At 36.7% G+C, this 19,376-nt stretch overlaps 1 protein-coding gene across 2 annotated transcripts in view; it reads left to right on the top strand.

Annotated features, from left to right (window-relative positions):
- LOC107556157 (protein FAM126B-like) overlaps positions 1-15,923 on the top strand; it is a 20,372-nt gene extending 4,449 nt beyond the window's left edge. The window contains exons 2-13 of one of the 2 annotated variants that reach the window (XM_016239205.1): positions 2,931-3,013; positions 5,799-5,856; positions 6,081-6,185; positions 7,155-7,334; positions 7,425-7,505; positions 8,866-8,981; positions 9,359-9,454; positions 9,695-9,811; positions 11,921-12,008; positions 12,798-12,948; positions 13,459-13,593; positions 15,223-15,923. In XM_016239205.1, the coding sequence (XP_016094691.1) occupies positions 5,806-5,856; positions 6,081-6,185; positions 7,155-7,334; positions 7,425-7,505; positions 8,866-8,981; positions 9,359-9,454; positions 9,695-9,811; positions 11,921-12,008; positions 12,798-12,948; positions 13,459-13,593; positions 15,223-15,809 (1,707 nt within the window). In that variant the 5' untranslated portion in view covers positions 2,931-3,013; positions 5,799-5,805 and the 3' untranslated portion in view covers positions 15,810-15,923. The remainder of the gene's footprint in view (positions 1-2,930; positions 3,014-5,798; positions 5,857-6,080; positions 6,186-7,154; positions 7,335-7,424; positions 7,506-8,865; positions 8,982-9,358; positions 9,455-9,694; positions 9,812-11,920; positions 12,009-12,797; positions 12,949-13,458; positions 13,594-15,222) is intronic. The other variant, XM_016239213.1, reaches the window with a different exon arrangement.
- Positions 15,924-19,376: the final 3,453 nt, after the last annotated feature.

Raw genomic sequence — 19,376 nt, forward strand, 5'->3', positions numbered from 1 at the left:
AAAATATATATATATATATATATATATATATATATATATATATATATATATATAATTATTATTATTTTTTTTCAGATTTGAATTGTTTCATTTGAAAGTAGTATTTTTCATGTCTGTAAGGCCAGTATGCACGGAGTTTCACGTTCAAGTTCACAGAGGCCGAGACGGCAGAATGCGCATCTTGTTTGCTTTCATTATTTTACAAAAGCACAATGTTTTGTTGTTATAGTCAGTGCACACAAATAAACGTAGAGGCTTTACAGATTTGAAAGATGTACTACTCTTATGTGTATGACAAAAATGACGGAGTATTTTAAGAGCAAGTGACTGCACCGGCGCCTCCATCTGTCATGCATTCCGCATAGACACTTGAATAGCGCACATTTTTCTTGGTTAACATTAGATTGAGCGGCCATGTAAAGTTGCTACTACTTACATATTTCAGATGATAAGCCATATTTGAGGTCGCTGAATGATAGGCGAGCATTTGGATGTACTGTATTACCACAAAATCCAGCCGTTAACGATCTGTCCGTCACGGACTGTGTGACCTCACCACTTCCTTTGGATTTTTTTTTTTGCGACTAAGCAACTAATAAAATTTTGGTTGACCAAGCCTCTTCTCGCCGACTATTAGGGGGCAGTCCTAGATTTTAGATAAATTTTTCCTTTACTGTCCAGCCCAGCTCCTGCATATTTAATAAATAAATAAAACAAACAAACACAATATTTGTCTATAAGTTTTAAGCAATTAAGCATAATAAGACTTTTGATTTAATATATACAGTATGTTTAAAATTACACTGCATGTATGCTGTAAGTGGTCACCGTTTATTTTAGTAGGAACCAGACTCACAAAATTACGGTTACTAGCCTAAATGTACACTTTGTTCAGCAAGGACACATTAATCACAGTAAAGACATTTATACTGTTACAAAAGATTTTTGATTTAAGACTGGACTGGAGAATGGCTGCTGAAAATTCAGCTTTGTCATCACAGAAATAAATAAAATAAAGAGGCTATTTTAAATGGTAATAATGTCACATTATTACTGTTTTACTGTATTTAATGTTGTTGTTTTTTATTATTAACTAAATGCAGCCTTGGTGAACATGAGAGACTTCTTTCAAAAGCTTTAAAAATTCTTACTCGCCCCAATTTTTTGTGCGTATGTAAAAAAAAAAATATATATATATATATATGTGTATATAGTTACATAACATGTGCAGTATTGGTCATATTCTTAATGAATACATAATTAAATTATTTAATGTTAGGAAAACAAGTATTAAATTGTAAAGAGTAAAGCTTGTGTTTAATAATATTGGCTGTCTTCCTGATAGTCTGTAAAAGTAAGTATAACAAATGTATGTATTAAAAGTTAATGTGCAATTAATATGAAATCATAAAAACTGTGGTAATTGTATAATAATTTGTGTGTTTCTTGTTAAAGATTTGTTTCAAAAAGTTTATAAACAGCATGGGGGGAAATAATCAAAATTGCTTCTTTTAACAAAACTAAACAAATTGTCTTGAAATAAATACATTCATAATTAATCTTCATAAGGATAAAAAAAATCTCAGCTAATACTGTAAACTATGTAGGAAGCCCTATTACTTGCACATTACTATAATATTAAAGGTTACAATTAACAACAGCCATATTTACATTCAATTCTAAGGCTAATTATAAAATTAAGTTTCTACTCCAATTCATTGTTAAAATATAATAATTTACACAGTGGCTGTTGTAACTTGTTTTCATGACAGATTTATTAAATAATTAAGACATAACTACAGGTTAAGTAATATATGAATATATAGGCTAATATATATTTTGCGAAATGCTCATTCATTTCATTTCTCTAGCAAATTAACGAGCTGTGGATGCTGATTGACTTGGTAAATGACTATGTGACATTGTTTACAAGCAACTGTTTTTTTTATTGTCTTTCCGTGGTTGAAACACTGAGCTGTTGCATGAGACGTGAGATGGTTATTTTGTGTTATATCTAGTAGTAAAGAGGAAGGGATGATTGCTTTCACTAGCACTCTGCACTGCTGTTTGAACTGAGGCACATATAGAGTGATCTGTCAGAGTATCAAAATGGCAATTTTTCTTTGAATTTCCTGATAAACTGGACAGAATTTGAAAGGTGGTACTGTTTCTTATTGAATAAAAACACAAAGCGTATTGCAATTATTGGATGTGAGGCACACTTTATATGTGTGTATGTGCAGTTTGAAAGTTTTAGGTGAAGTAAAGCATGCTACACCAGAGGACATTGCTGTCACTGCTTAAAAATTCATGTCAACTACCCAAATTTAAGGAAAAACAATATACTGTAGAACAAAAGAAATGTACTAAGGTTAGACAAAAAAAATACTGAATGCATGACCAAATGCACCAGCTAGTTGCATATGTTTTTTAATGAGCTAACTCTCAGATGTGTTCTTTAAGACGTGGCCTATGTATGTAAATAGAAATAAAAAACAGTCTATAACACTAGCTGTAAGTGCAGTTAGCGGTGCTTCCTCTAGGCTATCTTGGGTCATGTCTCGACAGCACAAGTAGGATTTGGGATGTTGCCAGATTTTGTTTAGTGTGTAAACTATCATCTGTTCTGTTCACCTCAGATTCACTCCCAAACCCCCAGTACAGCACTGCTGTCTAATCAGAGCACAGCACTCTCCCCCCTCACCAACACACTGCCATTTTAAGAGCTGTACACAAACATGCATAAACACAGACTCTGTTAGGACTGAATGGGGCAACACCTGTGTGTGTTTGCAATATTAAATGCTCAGTTTGGAACACGAGCCAAGAGTCACCGTAGTAACCGTGATGCATATGTGTCAGGCAGGTGTGTGAGGTGAGCTTCAATGGAGTTTTTTTGAGCGTGATGTGTGTCTTCTTTTTATCTGCAGGCTGTTTGACCAGAGATCAAGAGACATGGATAATCTGTGCCTCATCTCTCCTTATCTACACTTCTGAGCTGGGTTTGAGTCAGGTGAGCCAAAATAAACACTAAAAACGGTTTAGGGGTGTACTGTAAATAAAATTACTGTCCAATTTGCACATTTTAAACAATACAAAATCTAAATCATACAGTAACACAACTGACAGAATAAGAATTTTGTGGAGTAGTGACTCAAAAATGTTAAGCAAATCAAATCTTATATTTCCAGGGATTCTTTGAAGAAGCTCAACCTTGCTGAAATAACACACTTAAACCAGATGGTTTTCTGGTCTTTGAGGGTTTATGCTGATCTATATGCTTATTCCAAATAAATGCTGTTCTTTTGAACATTCTATTCATCAAAAAACTGTATCATGGTTCCCACAAAAAATATTATGCAGCGCAACTCTTAACATTGATAATAATTAGAAATTACATTACAGCCATTATTCCAGTCTTCAGTGTCACATGATCCTTCAGAAATCATTCTAATAAATCATTTCTTTTTATTATCAATGTTGAAAACAGTTGTGCTGCATACTATTTTTTCAGGATTTGATGAATAGAAAATTCAAAAGAACAGCAATTATTTGCAATAGAAATCTTTTGTAAGATAAACTGTCACTTTTGATCAGCTTCCTAATATAGTATTTGCTGTAATGAAATGTGTTTATGTGGTTTAAGGTTCAAAAAACACATTATTTTCCACATACTGTACATTATTGTTTCTCCTCTATGCCCCGCCTTTCTGAAACGCGTCGATTTTTACAAAGCTCATCGGTCTGAAAAGCGAGGTGTGCTCTGATTGGCCAGCTATCCAGTGCGTTGTGATTGGCCGAATACCTCAAGCGTGTGACGGAAATGTTACGCCCCTCACCATATTGTGATGATGCCGTCAGGCCGGAGCGATTCAAAAACATGAAATTATTGCATTATTGCCAAATAAAAGAATTAATTTCTTTAACATGCCCCTATTATGCCATTTTTAAGCTTCCTAATATAGTATTTGGTGTAATGAAATGTGTTTATGTGGTTTAAGGTTCAAAAAACACATTATTTTCCACATACTGTACATTATTGTTTCTCCTCTATGCCCCGCCTTTCTGAAACGCGTCGATTTTTACAAAGCTCATCGGTCTGAAAAGCGAGGTGTGCTCTGATTGGCCAGCTATCCAGTGCGTTGTGATTGGCCGAATACCTCAAGCGTATGACGGAAATATTAAGCCCCTTACCATACTGTGATGCCCTGTCAGGCCGAAGCGATGATTCAAAAACATGAAAGCCCATTATAAACGAGGCATTCGTTGCATCTAGTGGGTACATAATTATGGATTATAATGACTTATACTGATACTTGCATCGCGCCGCGTAAACATAAAACCATGTCTGCATTTGTGATCTGAGAAATGACAAACAACAAGCCCTACTCTACACTGCTCAAAAATTTGCTTTAAATATATAAAATATAAAAACTCTTTAAATATAAAAAACGTACTTACAGTCTTTGAGTCAGAACAGTCTGCATTGTAGTCTACTCTCCCAGGATCAGGAAACGGTCCTCCATAAAATGTGCAGCACACATCTGAATATTTGGGTTGAAGTGTTCTGGAACAGTGTTGTAAATACAACTTAACCACTGATTTCTGTTCATGTCCATTTTTGGAAGGCCAAACAAAGTAGTTTCGCTTTCACAATGAATCACACAGTGCCTTCACGACATGGCGGCAGCGGCAACAACAATACTACAGCGAGAATAAAAGTTACGCCTTCTTTCTTTGCGTGAACATTTGGACGGCGTATTATGTGGGGGCGTGTTAGTCTTTGCAACTTTACAGATCTTCTTTATGCACAAAGAGCTTGTAACACTCCAAAGAGAAAGGAAAAATTGAAATCGCATCATATGACCCCTTTAATATCACCTCATTTTCCAAAGATTCTCAAACGTTTCATTCAAAACGGTTATTAGATTCAGTCTCTCTAACCCCTCCTTTCCGTGAGCCTACTCTGCTCTGATTGGTCAGATGGCCCAGTCTGTTGTGATTGGTCTACCGCGTACAGTGCATGTCGGAAACAATACGCCCATTGCCATAGTTCTGTATTTTGAACGCTTTTTAGAAAATATAAACATCTATTATTCATCTTGTGATTCAGTAGGGCCAGCTGGTCCAAACAAACAGTACTGAGCCATTTTTCAAGAGCAAGCATTTTGTGAATCCCACATTGAACTCCACGAGATTAGAGAAGCAGTCGTCAGTAAAATGACGGGAACACAAAAAAAACTGGGTTGTACCACTGATTCGTTGCAGCCTCATCTTTCGGAAGTGAAAATAAAACAAATTTACTCTCACAGCGTAGGACACAGGGTCTTCTCAACATGATGTTAACCACATGAACAAACTACAGTGTTTAAGGGCGGGACAAGTTGTTCGCGTCTGACCAAGGTAGAACATAGGCGGGCATTATGTAAATGTGTTACCCCGTGACGTGTAGCGATCACAGAAGTGGTATTCGAATTACTGACGACTCAATTAGGCTGTTCAGAGTCAATTCTTTCTTTTGGGATACTTAAGTAAATAACTTTATTAAAGAGAAAATCACATGAAAACTAGTCATAAAACTGTTTTGCATTACTTAATGGAATAATGCAAAGTATATTCTCATGGTCAATGAGAAAATATATTTTTCTGGCAAATTTTCTCAATTCAGTGACATTGTGGCAAAAAAGTTAATTTTGGTCCATGATTTTGGTGCAAGAGTGGTAATAATCTTCATTTAATACATTTCTTGTGTACATATTTTCTTACTCCCTTCACCTTTTCCATATTTTCTCTCTCAGGAAGACCATGCTCTGCTCAGAGCGTGGCGTGGTGGAGGAATGGCTCTCAGAGTTCAAGGTGAGAGGTTTGACATCCTTGCAGGATTTAATATGACGTTTTTTTATATAGCTCACTCAAATGAAGTCCTCCCTTCCCAAGTGATCTGAGCGCAATGTCCCATTATTGGTTTTGTAATCTCAGAACATAATGGAGGAATATTTTCAGCCTCCAAGTTAATTCAATTCCAGGCCGATTCAGGTTGAGGCTGCTTAGTCATGCCAACCACCGTTTCTCTTCCTTAGACGTTACCTGACGATCAAATCCACAGCTATTCTGGCAGCCTGCGTCTGAAGAAAGCTCTGGTACCTGCTCTCTACTCTGTTATTCAGGAGCAGCCCAGCAGTGAGGTACGATGAAGAGTTTTGAAATGCTCCAGGCCAGATTCATGTTTAATCTAAGAATGTTATGGATATTTTCTTGTCAAAAGGGTCTTTTGTTGGGTAATGATTCCTTCTGAACACACGTGTTGGGATGCACATTCAGAGGGGATTTGAATTTGCATTATGTGAGTTAGGACTTGATTTGATTTATTTGGATTATTCAGTGTTATCATTAACTAAAACTAAAACTGTTAAAAATCTTTTTCATTAATTGAAATAAAGCTGAAATTAAATAAACTACAAATATTAGATGGAAAAAAAAGTTTTAAAAAGCAAGAAAAATAAAAAAAACTGTTGAAAATTGGAAATGTTGCATTGGAATTTGGAAACGAACTGGAATAAAATAAGTTAAAGTACTAAAATGAATTATAAGCTAAATAGAAATGTAAAAAAGTAAAATAACAAAAGCATTTAACAAAATGACTACAACTGAATCTGAAATTAAAATGGAACATTTTTAAGTGCAAGCAAATTCAAAATATTAATAAATACTGTAATAGTATATACATAATACTAAAATAATACTGATATCATTATTGGTTAATATATTCCATGCCTGCATGATCTTATTTATGTCAGCTTTTTCAAGTTGTTTAAATTGTGTTAGTTTAATAAAAAATAAAAAAAACATTATGAAAAAAAAATCCCTTAAAAAGATCAATTTAACATCAAGATTTGCAAGGAAATAAATTTGATTTGATTCTAATTGATTCCGTTTTAATTTCATATTTAAGATTATTTCTTATAATTTCATATCACATTGTAATTTACAGTTTAGTTTTAAGAGTTTATCTTAAATATGCTGCTTACTTATGCTTGTGTTTTTTTTTAATGTCATTATTATTAGTTAATGTGGTAAAGGAGCTTTCCTCTCAGTCCTTGTGTCCCATTCTGTCTCTTTTACTTAATATCTTCTTTGTCTCTCTTCCTCTCAAGCTGCTGGCTCCGGTGTGTCATCAGTTGTTTGAGTTGTACCGGAGGTCGGAGGAGGGTTTGTGTCGGTTTACTCTGCAGTTCCTGCCTGAACTCATCTTGGTGTACTTGCGTCATTCAGCCAGCAGAGAGCGCTACCGCAATGGCTGTGTGGAAGCCCTGCTACTGGGGATCTATAACCTGGTGAGAGATTGGTGATTGTGCATTACCTCCAATTTCCTGAAATTCAATATCTAAACTTTACATACGCTATATGTATATGTTGTGTTACAGGAAATTGTGGACAGTAAAGGAAATGGAAAGCTGCTGTCATTCACCATACCATCGCTCTCCAAGCCTTCAATATACCATGAGGTAAGAGGTGAAGTAAAATACAAACACTTTTTAATCTGACCTTTATTGGGTGTCTGAGATACAGGAGGTATCAGTGTCAGATCAGTGAAGATGATATCTCCTGTTATTGCGCACACAAAACCCAGATCTGGTTTCATTTCACATCGTCTAGGAAACTAAAGAGTAATGCGCCAATCTTCAAAAAGGTAGAAAACCTCGATTTTTACAAAACTTGTCAGGATTTCTTTGCTGGCTTCTGGGGTGTTCTGGGAGCTGCAAAACCTGAGTTGTATTAGGATAAAACTGTTGTTATGGTTAGGTCAAAGTGACCCAAAGTGGATTCAGAACAATGAACAAAAAAATAATATTATAAAAAAAAATATATATATTATTTTTTAAACAGAGGAAGTGTGGAAAAGCACTTCTTTCATGTGCTTTCCTGAAGCTCAAATAGTAGAGCATGGCGCTAGCAACGGCAAGTTCATTGGTTCAGTTTTCAGCTAACTGAACATGCATAAACTTATAAAAACGTATGCCTTCAATACAGTGTTAAGTTTTTTCTGATAAAAAAGCATCTGCCAAATGCATAAATGTAAATACAGTCAGAGGGTAGTTGAGAAACTGACATTTTATAATTTTTTTGGGTCTGTGCAGCTGCCTGTAAGTGGAAAATATGCAGGTCAAATTGACCTGAATCATCATAATCAACATAGAAATTTTGCACGCACTTTGCATGCGTGTTTATGAGAAAAAGTCACAATTCAAGAAAAACATCACAGGTTAACAGGTTGTATTTCCAACTTCTCAAAAAGCAAAATAACATAATATAATATAAGAGCTAATCTTAGCTGGTTTAAGATTGTCTCCCAGCCTTGATCATCTAAAAAGTACCCACAACCTCTAAGACTAGACAGTAGACCAGGAAAGAAATCAGAAAGAAAGAGCTTTATTGCCAAGTGTGTTTACACACACAAGGAATTTGTCTTGGTGTCAGGAGCTTCCAGTACATACATAGTCCAGACATACATATAATTTAAGGTAATAAAGCATTAATTATAATGAGAATAGACAATAAATTAAAATAATAACAATATAGTAATAAAATATAGAGAAAAAGAAAATATCAGTAGACAGGTTAAAGATAATTTAAGAAGATTTTTTTCCCCAGCAGGATAAACTCCATCTGACACTTGTTTACATGCTTTGCCAATAAAAATAAGGCCCATTCCTCAAATAATCAAATTTAAAATGGTTTCTATTGAATTTAATAAGGCTGTAAAAGCAGTGAGGTTATTTTACTGACATGAATATTCAATAACATTTATTTTTGAACATTACATGAATGAATAACAAAAGCTGAATGCTTTTACGTTTAACGCAGCCATCCGGCCTGGGCTCCATGGCGTTAACTGAGGGAGCCCTGAACCAGCACGACCTCATCCGGGTGGTGTACAGTGGTCTGCTATCTCAGAGAGAGACATTTACCTCACAGAACAGGTGAGGTTTGTTTTTTTTGTACTCCTTCCTTCTTGTGGAGGAAGTAGGTTTGATGTGTGGAATATTTCTGGGCATTTGATTAATTGCACTCGCCCGCTGGACCGTTTTATTGCCGTGACTCAGCGGTTACTTTTTCCTGCAGGTCGAAATGGGTTGTAATGATTTCTCAGCATTTTTATTTCATTAAACCGCTGCTGGAGCTTCATGACAGCGAAATCTGTGCAGATGTAGTGTGATTTGTTATTACCCGTTCCAGCGGCTAGATACACAGCGGCAGTCGCTGACTCCTAATGTTCTGCTGTCTGATGTGTCGTTGTAAAATTATGCAGATGTCCGAGGGGGGTTATGTAACAGCTGCATGTGTGTGTCTCCTGCAGGTTTGAGGTGCTGTCTTTTCTAATGCTCTGCTACAACTCAGCCGTGGTCTTTATGCCTGCGTCCTCCCACCAATCGGTTTGCAGAATGAGCACACGGTAAGGGGGGTGCATGAGTTGTCTTTTCCACTAACGATCCGGGAACATCTCAGCCTGTCTTGCTCTCTCACTCTGAAATTTCTTGCTGGTACAGGCAGAGATGGAATGATTAAATGGATTAAAAGGAATATTGATTTAGAGACAGAGAGCAAATGATTTCTGTGGTGGGCCACAGCATTAGCATAAAGACTTAATAAACATGTCATTAAAGTTTCTTTCGGAATCTCTCTCGTTATGCAGACTGTGTGTGAGCGGTTACCCGCGGCAGCAGCAAAAGTTGTGGAAGGAGCCGTGTAACCGGGTGCGATTGGAGCCAGAGTTTATGGTGCAGATGCTGACTGCTGTTTACCACGCCATGTAAGTTGAATAACTGACGTCAAATAACTGCTTTTTTTTGTTTCGTGACACTATTTATCTCTAATAATAGGAGAATTGTTGAATAATTATTGCTGAATGCTAAAGATGAACCCCTAAATAATAACATTTAGAGTGTAATTCGAGGAGAGGTACTATTACTTTTCCTAACATTTCTTACTCTTACTAAAGCAAAAACATAAAGAGCTTTGATTGTTTCTTAGAAATATGACATCTCCACAAGTTTGTGAAAAACATGATTTTTGTCAGAAAAATCAATAGTTTTGATATGGCATGCACAACTGTTTAAAAGCTTGGTGTCAGTAAGATTTTTTAAATATATAAATTATTCCGCAAGGATGCATTATATTGATCATAATTGACAATAAAGACATTTATAATGTTACAAAATTTCTATTTCAAGTAAATTATGTTCTTTTAAAGGGGTCATATGATGCGATTTCAAGTTTTAATTTCTCTTTGGAGTGTTACAAGCTGTTTGTGAATAGATAAGATCCCTGAAGTTGCAAAGACTAAAGTCTCAAACCCAAAGAGATATTCTTTATAAAAAAGTTAAGGTCCACGCTCTCCTAAAACGCCTCGTTCAAACACGCCCCCACATATCTACGTCACGACATGGAAAGATTTGCATAACACCGCCCAAATGTATACGCAAAGAAAGAAGGTGTAACTTTGATTCTCGCTGTAGTATTTTTGCCGCCGCCGTGTCGTGGAGACGCTGTGTGTTTCATTGTGAAAGCAAAACTACTTTGTTTGGTCGTCCGAAAGAGGACCCAACTAGAAATCAGTGGTTAAGCTGTATTTGCAACACTGTTCCAGAGCAGTTCAAACCAAATATTCAAATGTGTGCAACGCATTTTACGGAGGACGAGGACTGTTTCCTGGTAGAGTAGCCTACAATGCTGGTGTTCCAGTGAATTCAGTTCCCCTGTTTCCCCTTCGGCACGCATGCTGACCACAGTCTATGATGCTGACAAATAATGCTGACTCACAGACTGTAAGTCTGTACAGACTGTAAGTTTTCATATTTAAAGGATTTGCCACTGATGATTCAAACGTGAGTTTTGAGCAGTGTAGAGTAGCGCTTGTTGTTTGTCATTTCTCTGATCACAAATGCAGACATGGCTTTATGTTTACGCGGCGCGGCGCGATGCAACGCAACACGTAAAAAGACAATATAAGTCATTATAATCAGTAGTTATGTCCCCACTGGATGCAACAAATGCCTCGTTTGTAATGGGTTTTATTGGTTTTGTCTCATCGTGCCGGGACATGGCATCACAGTATGGTAAGGGGCGTAACATTTCCGTCACACGCTTGAGGTATTCGGCCAATCACAACGCACTGGATAGCTGGCCAATCAGAGCACCCCACGCTTTTCAGAACGATGAGCTTTGTAAAAATCGACGCGTTTCAGAAAGGCGGGGCATAGAGGAGAAACAATAATGTACAGTATGTGGAAAATAATGTGTTTTTTTTTTTTTATCTTAAACCGCATAAACACATTTCATTACACCAAATACACAAAATAATGTTCTTTTTAGCAGCATCATATGACCCCTTTAAACTTTCAACTCATCAAAGAATCCTGAAAAAAAAAATAATAATAATTTTCCATAAAAGTTTTAGGCAGCACTTCTGTTTTTAACATTGATAATAATAAGAATAAGATATGTTTTTTTGAGCACCAAATCAGCATATTAGAATGATTTCATGTGACACTGAAAACTGGAGTAATGGCTGATGAAATTTCAGGTTTACCATCACTGGAATACATTACTTTTTAAAATATGTTCAAATAGAAAACACATGTAATGACATTTCACAATATTACTGTATTTTTGATTGAGAAAATAGAACTTTGGTGAGCATAAGAGACTTATTTCAAAAACATCAAAAAACTAAAAAGTCTTATCGACCGCAAACTTTTAAATGGCATTGTATTTCTGAGAGTATTCAAAGCTATTTTCTTTTTACATTAGTAAGAGAAGGAAATGTATTATATATTTAATTCCTGTTCCTTTTCAATTAACGGTTTGAGTGGTGTGCTAATGATCTTATCTGCATGATGATACTCTCTCCCATCAACAGTTATAATGGGCAGTGGGAATTGGGGAGGGAAGCTTTGGATGACATCCTCTACCGAGCACAGCTAGACCTCCATGCACAGCCAATACTGGTAAAAGTCATTTGTTACGGTACACTTGGGGAAAATACAGTGGGTTCCGAAAGTCTGAGACACTGAAAATATATATATTGTTTTAATTTAAATATACAAAAATCAGTGTTTTGGAACCATTTAAAGCAAAGAAATACTATGACATAAAATGAATTCAAAATGAAATATGAAAGATTCTGCTCTATTTCTTGATCAGCAATCAAATTAGTAAATATCAGTTTCAAATCAAGCAAGCCAAAACAGAACATGTGAACTACTTTGTACAGACGGTCAGATTTCAGTTTTTGCTAAAAAATGCAAAATGGAAGCATTTTTACTAGTGGTCTCAAATTTTTGGACTCAAATGAACTGTAGTAGTAAAGTTGGAGTTATGGTTTTTGCTATGTTCATATAGCAACAACAAAAAAAAACAAGTCCAACTTCACTCGTACACTAGTACATACAGTATTATTACATGTGTTTTCTATTTTAATATATTTTAAAACGTAATTTATTCCTGTGATGGCAAAGCTGAATTTTCTGCAGTCATTCTAAACTTGATATGTACTTATTTAATTGCTGATCAAGAAATAGTGCAGAATCTTTAATGTTTCTTCTTCATTTTATGTTGTAGTATTTCTTTGCTTTAAATTGTTCAAAAACATTGCTTTTTGAACGTTTAAATGAAAACAAACAATAAGATGAACATGTTCTCCGTGTTTCATGAAGTCTTTCAAGAACATCATTTAAATTACAATTCTTCACGGAAATGTGATATTTCACTGCATTTCATTGACCTCTGATCCTCAGGTGGCAAATGCAATTAGTCGCTCACTTCCGTCCCGTCCTCCAGAGGGCTCGCATAACCTTTTGGAGGTGGAAGTAACACCTGCCGGGAGATGTGTCTCACAGGCAGCTGTCACTACCGCCTCCATTCGCCGCCTCCGCTGGAAACAAGAGGGTATGCAAAATATGCACGCACACCCACACAAACACACACACACAGTTAGACCAAAACCTTGGTAACACTTTAGTTTAAGGACAAATTCTCTCTATTAACTAGTTGCTTATTAGCTTGCATATTGGCTGTTTATTAGTACTAAAAAAGCATATATTAATAGATTATTCTGCATGACACCACACCTAAACTTAACAACTACCCTACTGACTATTAATAATCAGCAAAATAGCAGTTTATTGAGGCAAAATTCAGTTACTAGTTACTACTGAGAATTGGTCCCAAACTAAAGTGTGACCAAAACATCTTAATTTTATATCCATTGTTTTATTTTGGTAGTTTTTTTGCTTGTTTATTTCCTTCATGATCATTAAAACCATAATGAGAACATAAACATCCTCATCAGTCCCTCCTTTGCATCCATTCAAGCATCAGGAAAAGGAGGCCATTTTTGTGTGTGAAATTTTCCCTCTGTCAGCATCATGTTCAGTACACTCACTGTCTTCACCTCAGATTGTTTTGATTTCTCAACCACGGCCGAATTCTACGCCTCCATCACCCCCAGCCGAAACACCCCACCGGAGAGACCAGATACTCCTGTGGCACGCGGGCGGATAAAGTGCACCATTCACCTAACCTTGCAAGGGGGTAGGCAGGGCTCAGGAACATCTCACCATTAGACAGTCCATGCACAAGCCCTGCCCTTCTTGGTCATAAAAAGTGTTAATTGGCCTACAGATTAAACTGACCCCATTGCATGGAAAACTCCTTCTGTCTGTTACTAGTGTCGCCACATACCTTAGTATTGTATTATGAGCATTTGTTTAACCCTTTTATTTGTGTTCAGTTTTACAGTGCTTGCAAGGCAAGATAGACTGATGTTCCTCTTCTTGTTCCTTCTTTACAAATTTCTGCAGTTCTTTTAGCTCAAACCATTTAATGTACAAATTTGTTCAAATATTAATATTTGCATACTGAATTGTCAAGTCATGTTGGAATGATCGTACAGTATTTGCAAATTGAGTGCAAATGAATACCACCATCATGTCATAATTACCAGTTCCTAACAGTAAATAACAGATTAAAGCTTTGTTATTGTTTTCAATTATAATAATTGGATCAAATTGTGTAATATTAATGAGAAATAGTGATAAAGATTGACAAAAAATACTACTCGATGAATACGTGCATCAATAACACACCTAACATGCATCCCTTGCTTTTCGTTGTGTTGCATTATTGCTAGAAAGCTTCCTGTCTTTGTTGGGAAGTGAAAAAAAAATGGGAAAGTTATATTTGTCCAGCACATCCTTTTTTTCCAAACAAATTTGCAATTTCCGAATAGAAGTGGGAACTTCTGAGGTGGTCTTGAACACAGCATTTCTTACATCTACAGTACTGTGCAAAAGTATGTGGTCTGTAAGATTTTTTTAAAAATGTTTTTGAAAGAAATCTCTCGTGCTCACCAATTATGAATTTATTTGATCAAAAATACAGAAAAAGAAAAAAAAGTTTAATAAAAAGTATTATTATAAGAATTAAATATAATGCATTTAAAAAGAAAAACTTTTCTATTTGAAAATATTTTAAAATCAAATGTATTCCTGTAATGCGAAGCTGGATTTTCAACAGCCATTACTTCGGTCTTCAGTGTCACATGATTCTTCAGAAATCAATCTAATATGCTGATTTGCTCAAGAAACATTTCTTACCATCATTGTTGAAAACTGTTGTACTGCTTAATGTTTTTTGTGGAAACCATGATAGTTTCTTTAATGAATAGAATGTTCAGAATTACAGCATTTATTTGAAAAGTCTTTACTGTGATCAAGTTAATCAATTTAACGCATGCTTACTGAATAAATGTATTTTTTTTTTTAAATTTAAAAAAAATAAACTGTAGTGTATTTACAATCTTGGATCATCTCATTGGGGTTCACTAACAAAATTTCCCCCCTGAGCTTGAGTTTCTCTCACATGTGTATGAATAAAAGTGAATGGAGTGAATGAAGTCTAGTGTAACCGCAGCTTTACACTTCAAAGACGGTGTCATGTTGTTTTCTATCGGCTGTGCAGGAGAATCAACACAAGAGTGTCAAAGCAGCTGTGATGCAGCATTTCACTGAGACACATCCAAAAGCCTGAGCTTACTTCTAAGCTCACCTAACACTATTCTTTTGCTGCCTTGCAAGCGCTGGTATTTCCTCTAGGACATGCAAATCTAGTTAATCCAGCTTTCTGTTTTCTCTGCCTCATTTTCCCCTCACTGTGTTTCAGATGCTGACGGCATGAGCTGTGGAGAGGACTCTTTTGACCCAGATGAAGGGTTTTCCTCTGGGGCTTCCAGCAGCAGCCAGCCCAGCAGCGTGAAACGTGACTGGGTCATAACAGGCATTCGACCTTCCCGAGATCCGGGAGCCAGGAAGAGGGAAAGCACATCGGCCGACACCAGAGCCGCCCTCCGAAGCCTTCACCAACGGCACCAGTCCCCTCCCCCGGCCGTCAGCCTCCGTACCACAGGAAGCAGCCCCAGTCCCAGTGCTCCCAGACGCTTTCTGGATCCGCATTACATCCCTCCCTTCGCTGGTGTGGCGCCTAAAACCAGCAGCACGTCTTCTAGCAAGTCTCTTGACTGTACCGGCCTAAACGGCTCATCGGGACCTACAGATAGCCTATCGCTGGGAAGCCTCAGTGCAGACAGGGCACACTATCTGTCAGCCATCAGCTTACAAGAGGAACGTCTAGGGCGAACGATGCAGAGCCAGGATCTCCTCTCCCCCGGGAGTCCGTTCTCCTCTGGAAGCCCATTGTCCAAACAGTCTCGATCACCCAGTTTTAATATGCAGATTATATCACAGGTGTAGAATTTTGCTGGGCTGTGTGTGTGCATGAGAATACGAAAGCTTATATCTGCCGTGGATTAATAAAATTGAAAAAGGTAATTGCGACCTTTTTATCTCACAATTCAATGACTCACAATTCAGGCTTTTTGCTATGTATAAACTCATATATAAGAGATATAAACTCACAATTCTGAGGAAAAAAATTCAGAATTGCAAGATGTTACCTTTATTATATTTGTTTCATGATAGAAACAAAAAAATACAGAATTGCAAGATATAAACTCAGGATTTTGAAAAAAACTAAAGAATTGTTAGATATAAAGAAGGTAAGTCAAAATTGTGAGATAAACTCTTGCAACTGCAAGAAAAAAGGTTTACATTTTGAGTTGCAATTAACTTTTTTTTGTTTTGAAATAAAATTGCAATTCTAAGAAAGTCTCAATTATCTTTATTTTTTTATTACATGGAAGAAGAAGAATTGCAAGACGTATACTCAGAATTATGAGAAAAAGTCAGAATCGTGAGATATTTGAGATAAAAAGATGCAATTGCTTTTTAAAAAAATTTTTTAATTTGTGGCAGTAACCAACTTCCATATGAGTAAGTGAAAGCGAGAAAGAGAGAAGCAGAAATGTTAACATGCATGCGTACGAGCATGTCGTTTTACAGTGCGAGTGTGTTCGAATGACAGTGCGCTCATACACTTTTATTTGATCACTACATTATGCACTTGGGTTCGGTGTGGAGAAAAAACTTGTTTTGCACAATGGACACATTCAAGTGCACATGATTTGGACGGTTTTAAATGTGCCATACAAACATACAATAACAACATGGTGTTACTTAAGAGGAACATACATTACCATAACAAAGCAATGAACTTCGAAAACTGACAATCATGGTCAATACATCGAGAAGGGCCTGATAGTGCATGATCCAAAGAGTTTTATCTAGCCCAGCTGTACTGTAGGTCGTCCTCAAGAAATCCTCTTCCATGTCTTCATTTCGGTTTGTGCTGATTGAGCCCGCTTACTGTTGCCTGTGCTCTTCACCCTCTTGAGAAAATAAATTGTGTGGACTGCCTCAATGAAACGCTATGTTGTGAAAAAAATATATATATATGTTGTACTTTGGAATAAGTTTATATTTTAAATTGTGTATATTTGTGTAAATGATTATTGTACTATAGAAAGAGTATATGCTAACAGAATCTATATTGCTTGTACAGAGATAGGAAGCTATCTGCTGAATGGTGAATAAATGTGCTGTTCATGGGAGTGCTGTCTTGTTGTTGTTGTTTTTTTCTTTAGGTATCTTGACCTAAAGGATATTTTATTTGGGGATCCATGCAATAGACTGCATGTTACATTTATTATCATATGGTGGACATACAGTTGAGATCGGAATTATAAGCCCCCTTGATAAATATGAGCAAAGAAGGCTGTGAAACTGTCTGCATTGTTTATCCTTTTGATCTTTCATTCAAAAATTCACAAAAATCTAACCTTTCATTGAAGAAAAACAACTGAAAGTGGAGGGAAAAGCTCATGAAATAAATGTATTTCTCCAATACATGTTGGCTGCAATTATAAGCACCCCTAGAAATGAATGAATAAAATATCTGAAGTATATTCCCTTCCCCCCCCCCCCCCCCCCCCCTTTTTTTAGCACACCAGGGTGGAACTGTCCAGCCATGACTTCCTGTTTCTCAGGAGTAAAATGTGAGGTAATACAAAGGTCAAATTTGACTTAATCATCAATCACAGAATTTAGTTCTGATGTGCAGCAAAAGATTGTTGAGCTTCACAAAATAGAAAGTGGCTTTAAGAAATAGCTAAAGCGTTAAAAATTCCCATTTCAGAGCAAGAATCAAAGATGTTTCAATCAACTGAAGATGTTACGAATCTGCCTGATATAGATGAGTGTCTATATCAGTGTCTTTGAGTGCCAAAGACTCTCCAAGGATTACAGCTGGAGAATTGCAGACATTAGTTGAGGGACTTTGGGTCAGAAAGCCTCAAAAAATAAGCCTCTCTTTCAAAATGAACTCCAGCATATTTAGTTGCCAGACACTACTGAAAGTTCAAATGGGAATGGGTTCCCTGGTCAGATGAAACTAAAAAAAATAGCTTTTTGGCACTCATGAGATAGGTTTAATGGGATACACGGAGAAAAAAGTATACCCCATGCCCATGGTTAAATATACTGTTGGAAATATAATGTTGTGGATATGTTTCTGCCGGAGGTTCTGGACATCTTGTTCAGACATATGGCATCATCAAATACCAACAAATCAAAACCTGACTGCCTCTGCTAGAAATCCTATGGTTGGATCAGGACAATGATCCAAAACAAACATCAAAATCTACCCAATGATGGGTCATATAGTGTACATATAGTGTGTATAATAATAATATTGGCACCCTTGGGAAATATGATCAAAGGTGGCTGTGAAAATAAATCTGCATCATTTATCCTTTTGGGCTTTCATTCAAAAAATTCTAACCTATCATTGAAGTAAAACAATGGAGAATCTCATTATGAAATAATTTTTTTTCTCTAGTTCACGTTGGCCACAATTATTGGCACCCAATTACTGCAATGTCCTTTTTCCAAGATAACAGTTCTGAGTTTTCTCCTATAATGCCTGATGAGTTTGGGGAACACCTGACTAGAGATCAGAGAACATTCCTTCATAGAGAGTCTCTCCAGATCCTCCATGTTGGTGCTTCTTCTCTTCAGTTCACCCCACATTTTCTATAGGTTTCAGGTCAGGGAACTGGGACGGCCGCATGGCAGAAGCTTAATTTTGTGCTTAGTGACACATTTTTTGTGTTGATTTTGATGTTTGTTTTGGATCATTGTCCTGATGGAAGATCCAACCACGGCCCATTATAAGATTTCTAACAGAGGCAGTCAGGTTTAGATTTTTTATCTGTTAGTATATGATAGAATCCATGATGCCATGTATCTGAATAAGATGTCAAATATAGGCCCACAACGTTAAAGATCCAGCGGTATATTTAACTGTGGGCATGGATGGGGTACTTTTTATCCGTCTTTGCACCGCTGCCAAAAATCTCTTTTTTTTAGTTTCATCTGACCATTGAAGCCAGTCCCGTTTGAAGTTCCACTCGTGTCTGACAACTGAATGTGCTGGAGTTTGTTTTTGGATGAGCGAGAAGGATTTTTCTTGAAACCCTCCTGAACAACATTTGGTGATGTAGGGGCTGTTTGATCATTTTTTTAGGCTCCCTGACCCCAACTGTGATCCTTGGAGAGTCTTTGGCCGTTTAAACTCTCCTCCTCACCGTGCAATAGCACCATAACCACTGTTTAGTTGATTGGAACTTCTTGTTGCCCTGATGGTGGAAATGGGGATTTTCAGTGCTTTAGCTCTTTTCTTTCAGCCACTTTCTATTTTGTGAATCTCAACAATCTTGTTCTGCACATCATGACGCTATTCTTCGGTTTTACTTCTTGCGATGGATGATTAAGGGAATTTGGCCTTTGTGTTCCTCATATTTACAATCCTGTGGAACAGGGAGTCATGACTGGACAATTTCATAGGGGTGCCCCACTTTTTCT

This window comes from Sinocyclocheilus grahami, unplaced genomic scaffold (genome assembly GCF_001515645.1).
Source record: "Sinocyclocheilus grahami isolate Dianchi unplaced genomic scaffold, SAMN03320097.WGS_v1.1 scaffold20.1, whole genome shotgun sequence".
In the NCBI taxonomy this organism is placed as follows: Eukaryota; Metazoa; Chordata; class Actinopteri; order Cypriniformes; family Cyprinidae; genus Sinocyclocheilus; species Sinocyclocheilus grahami.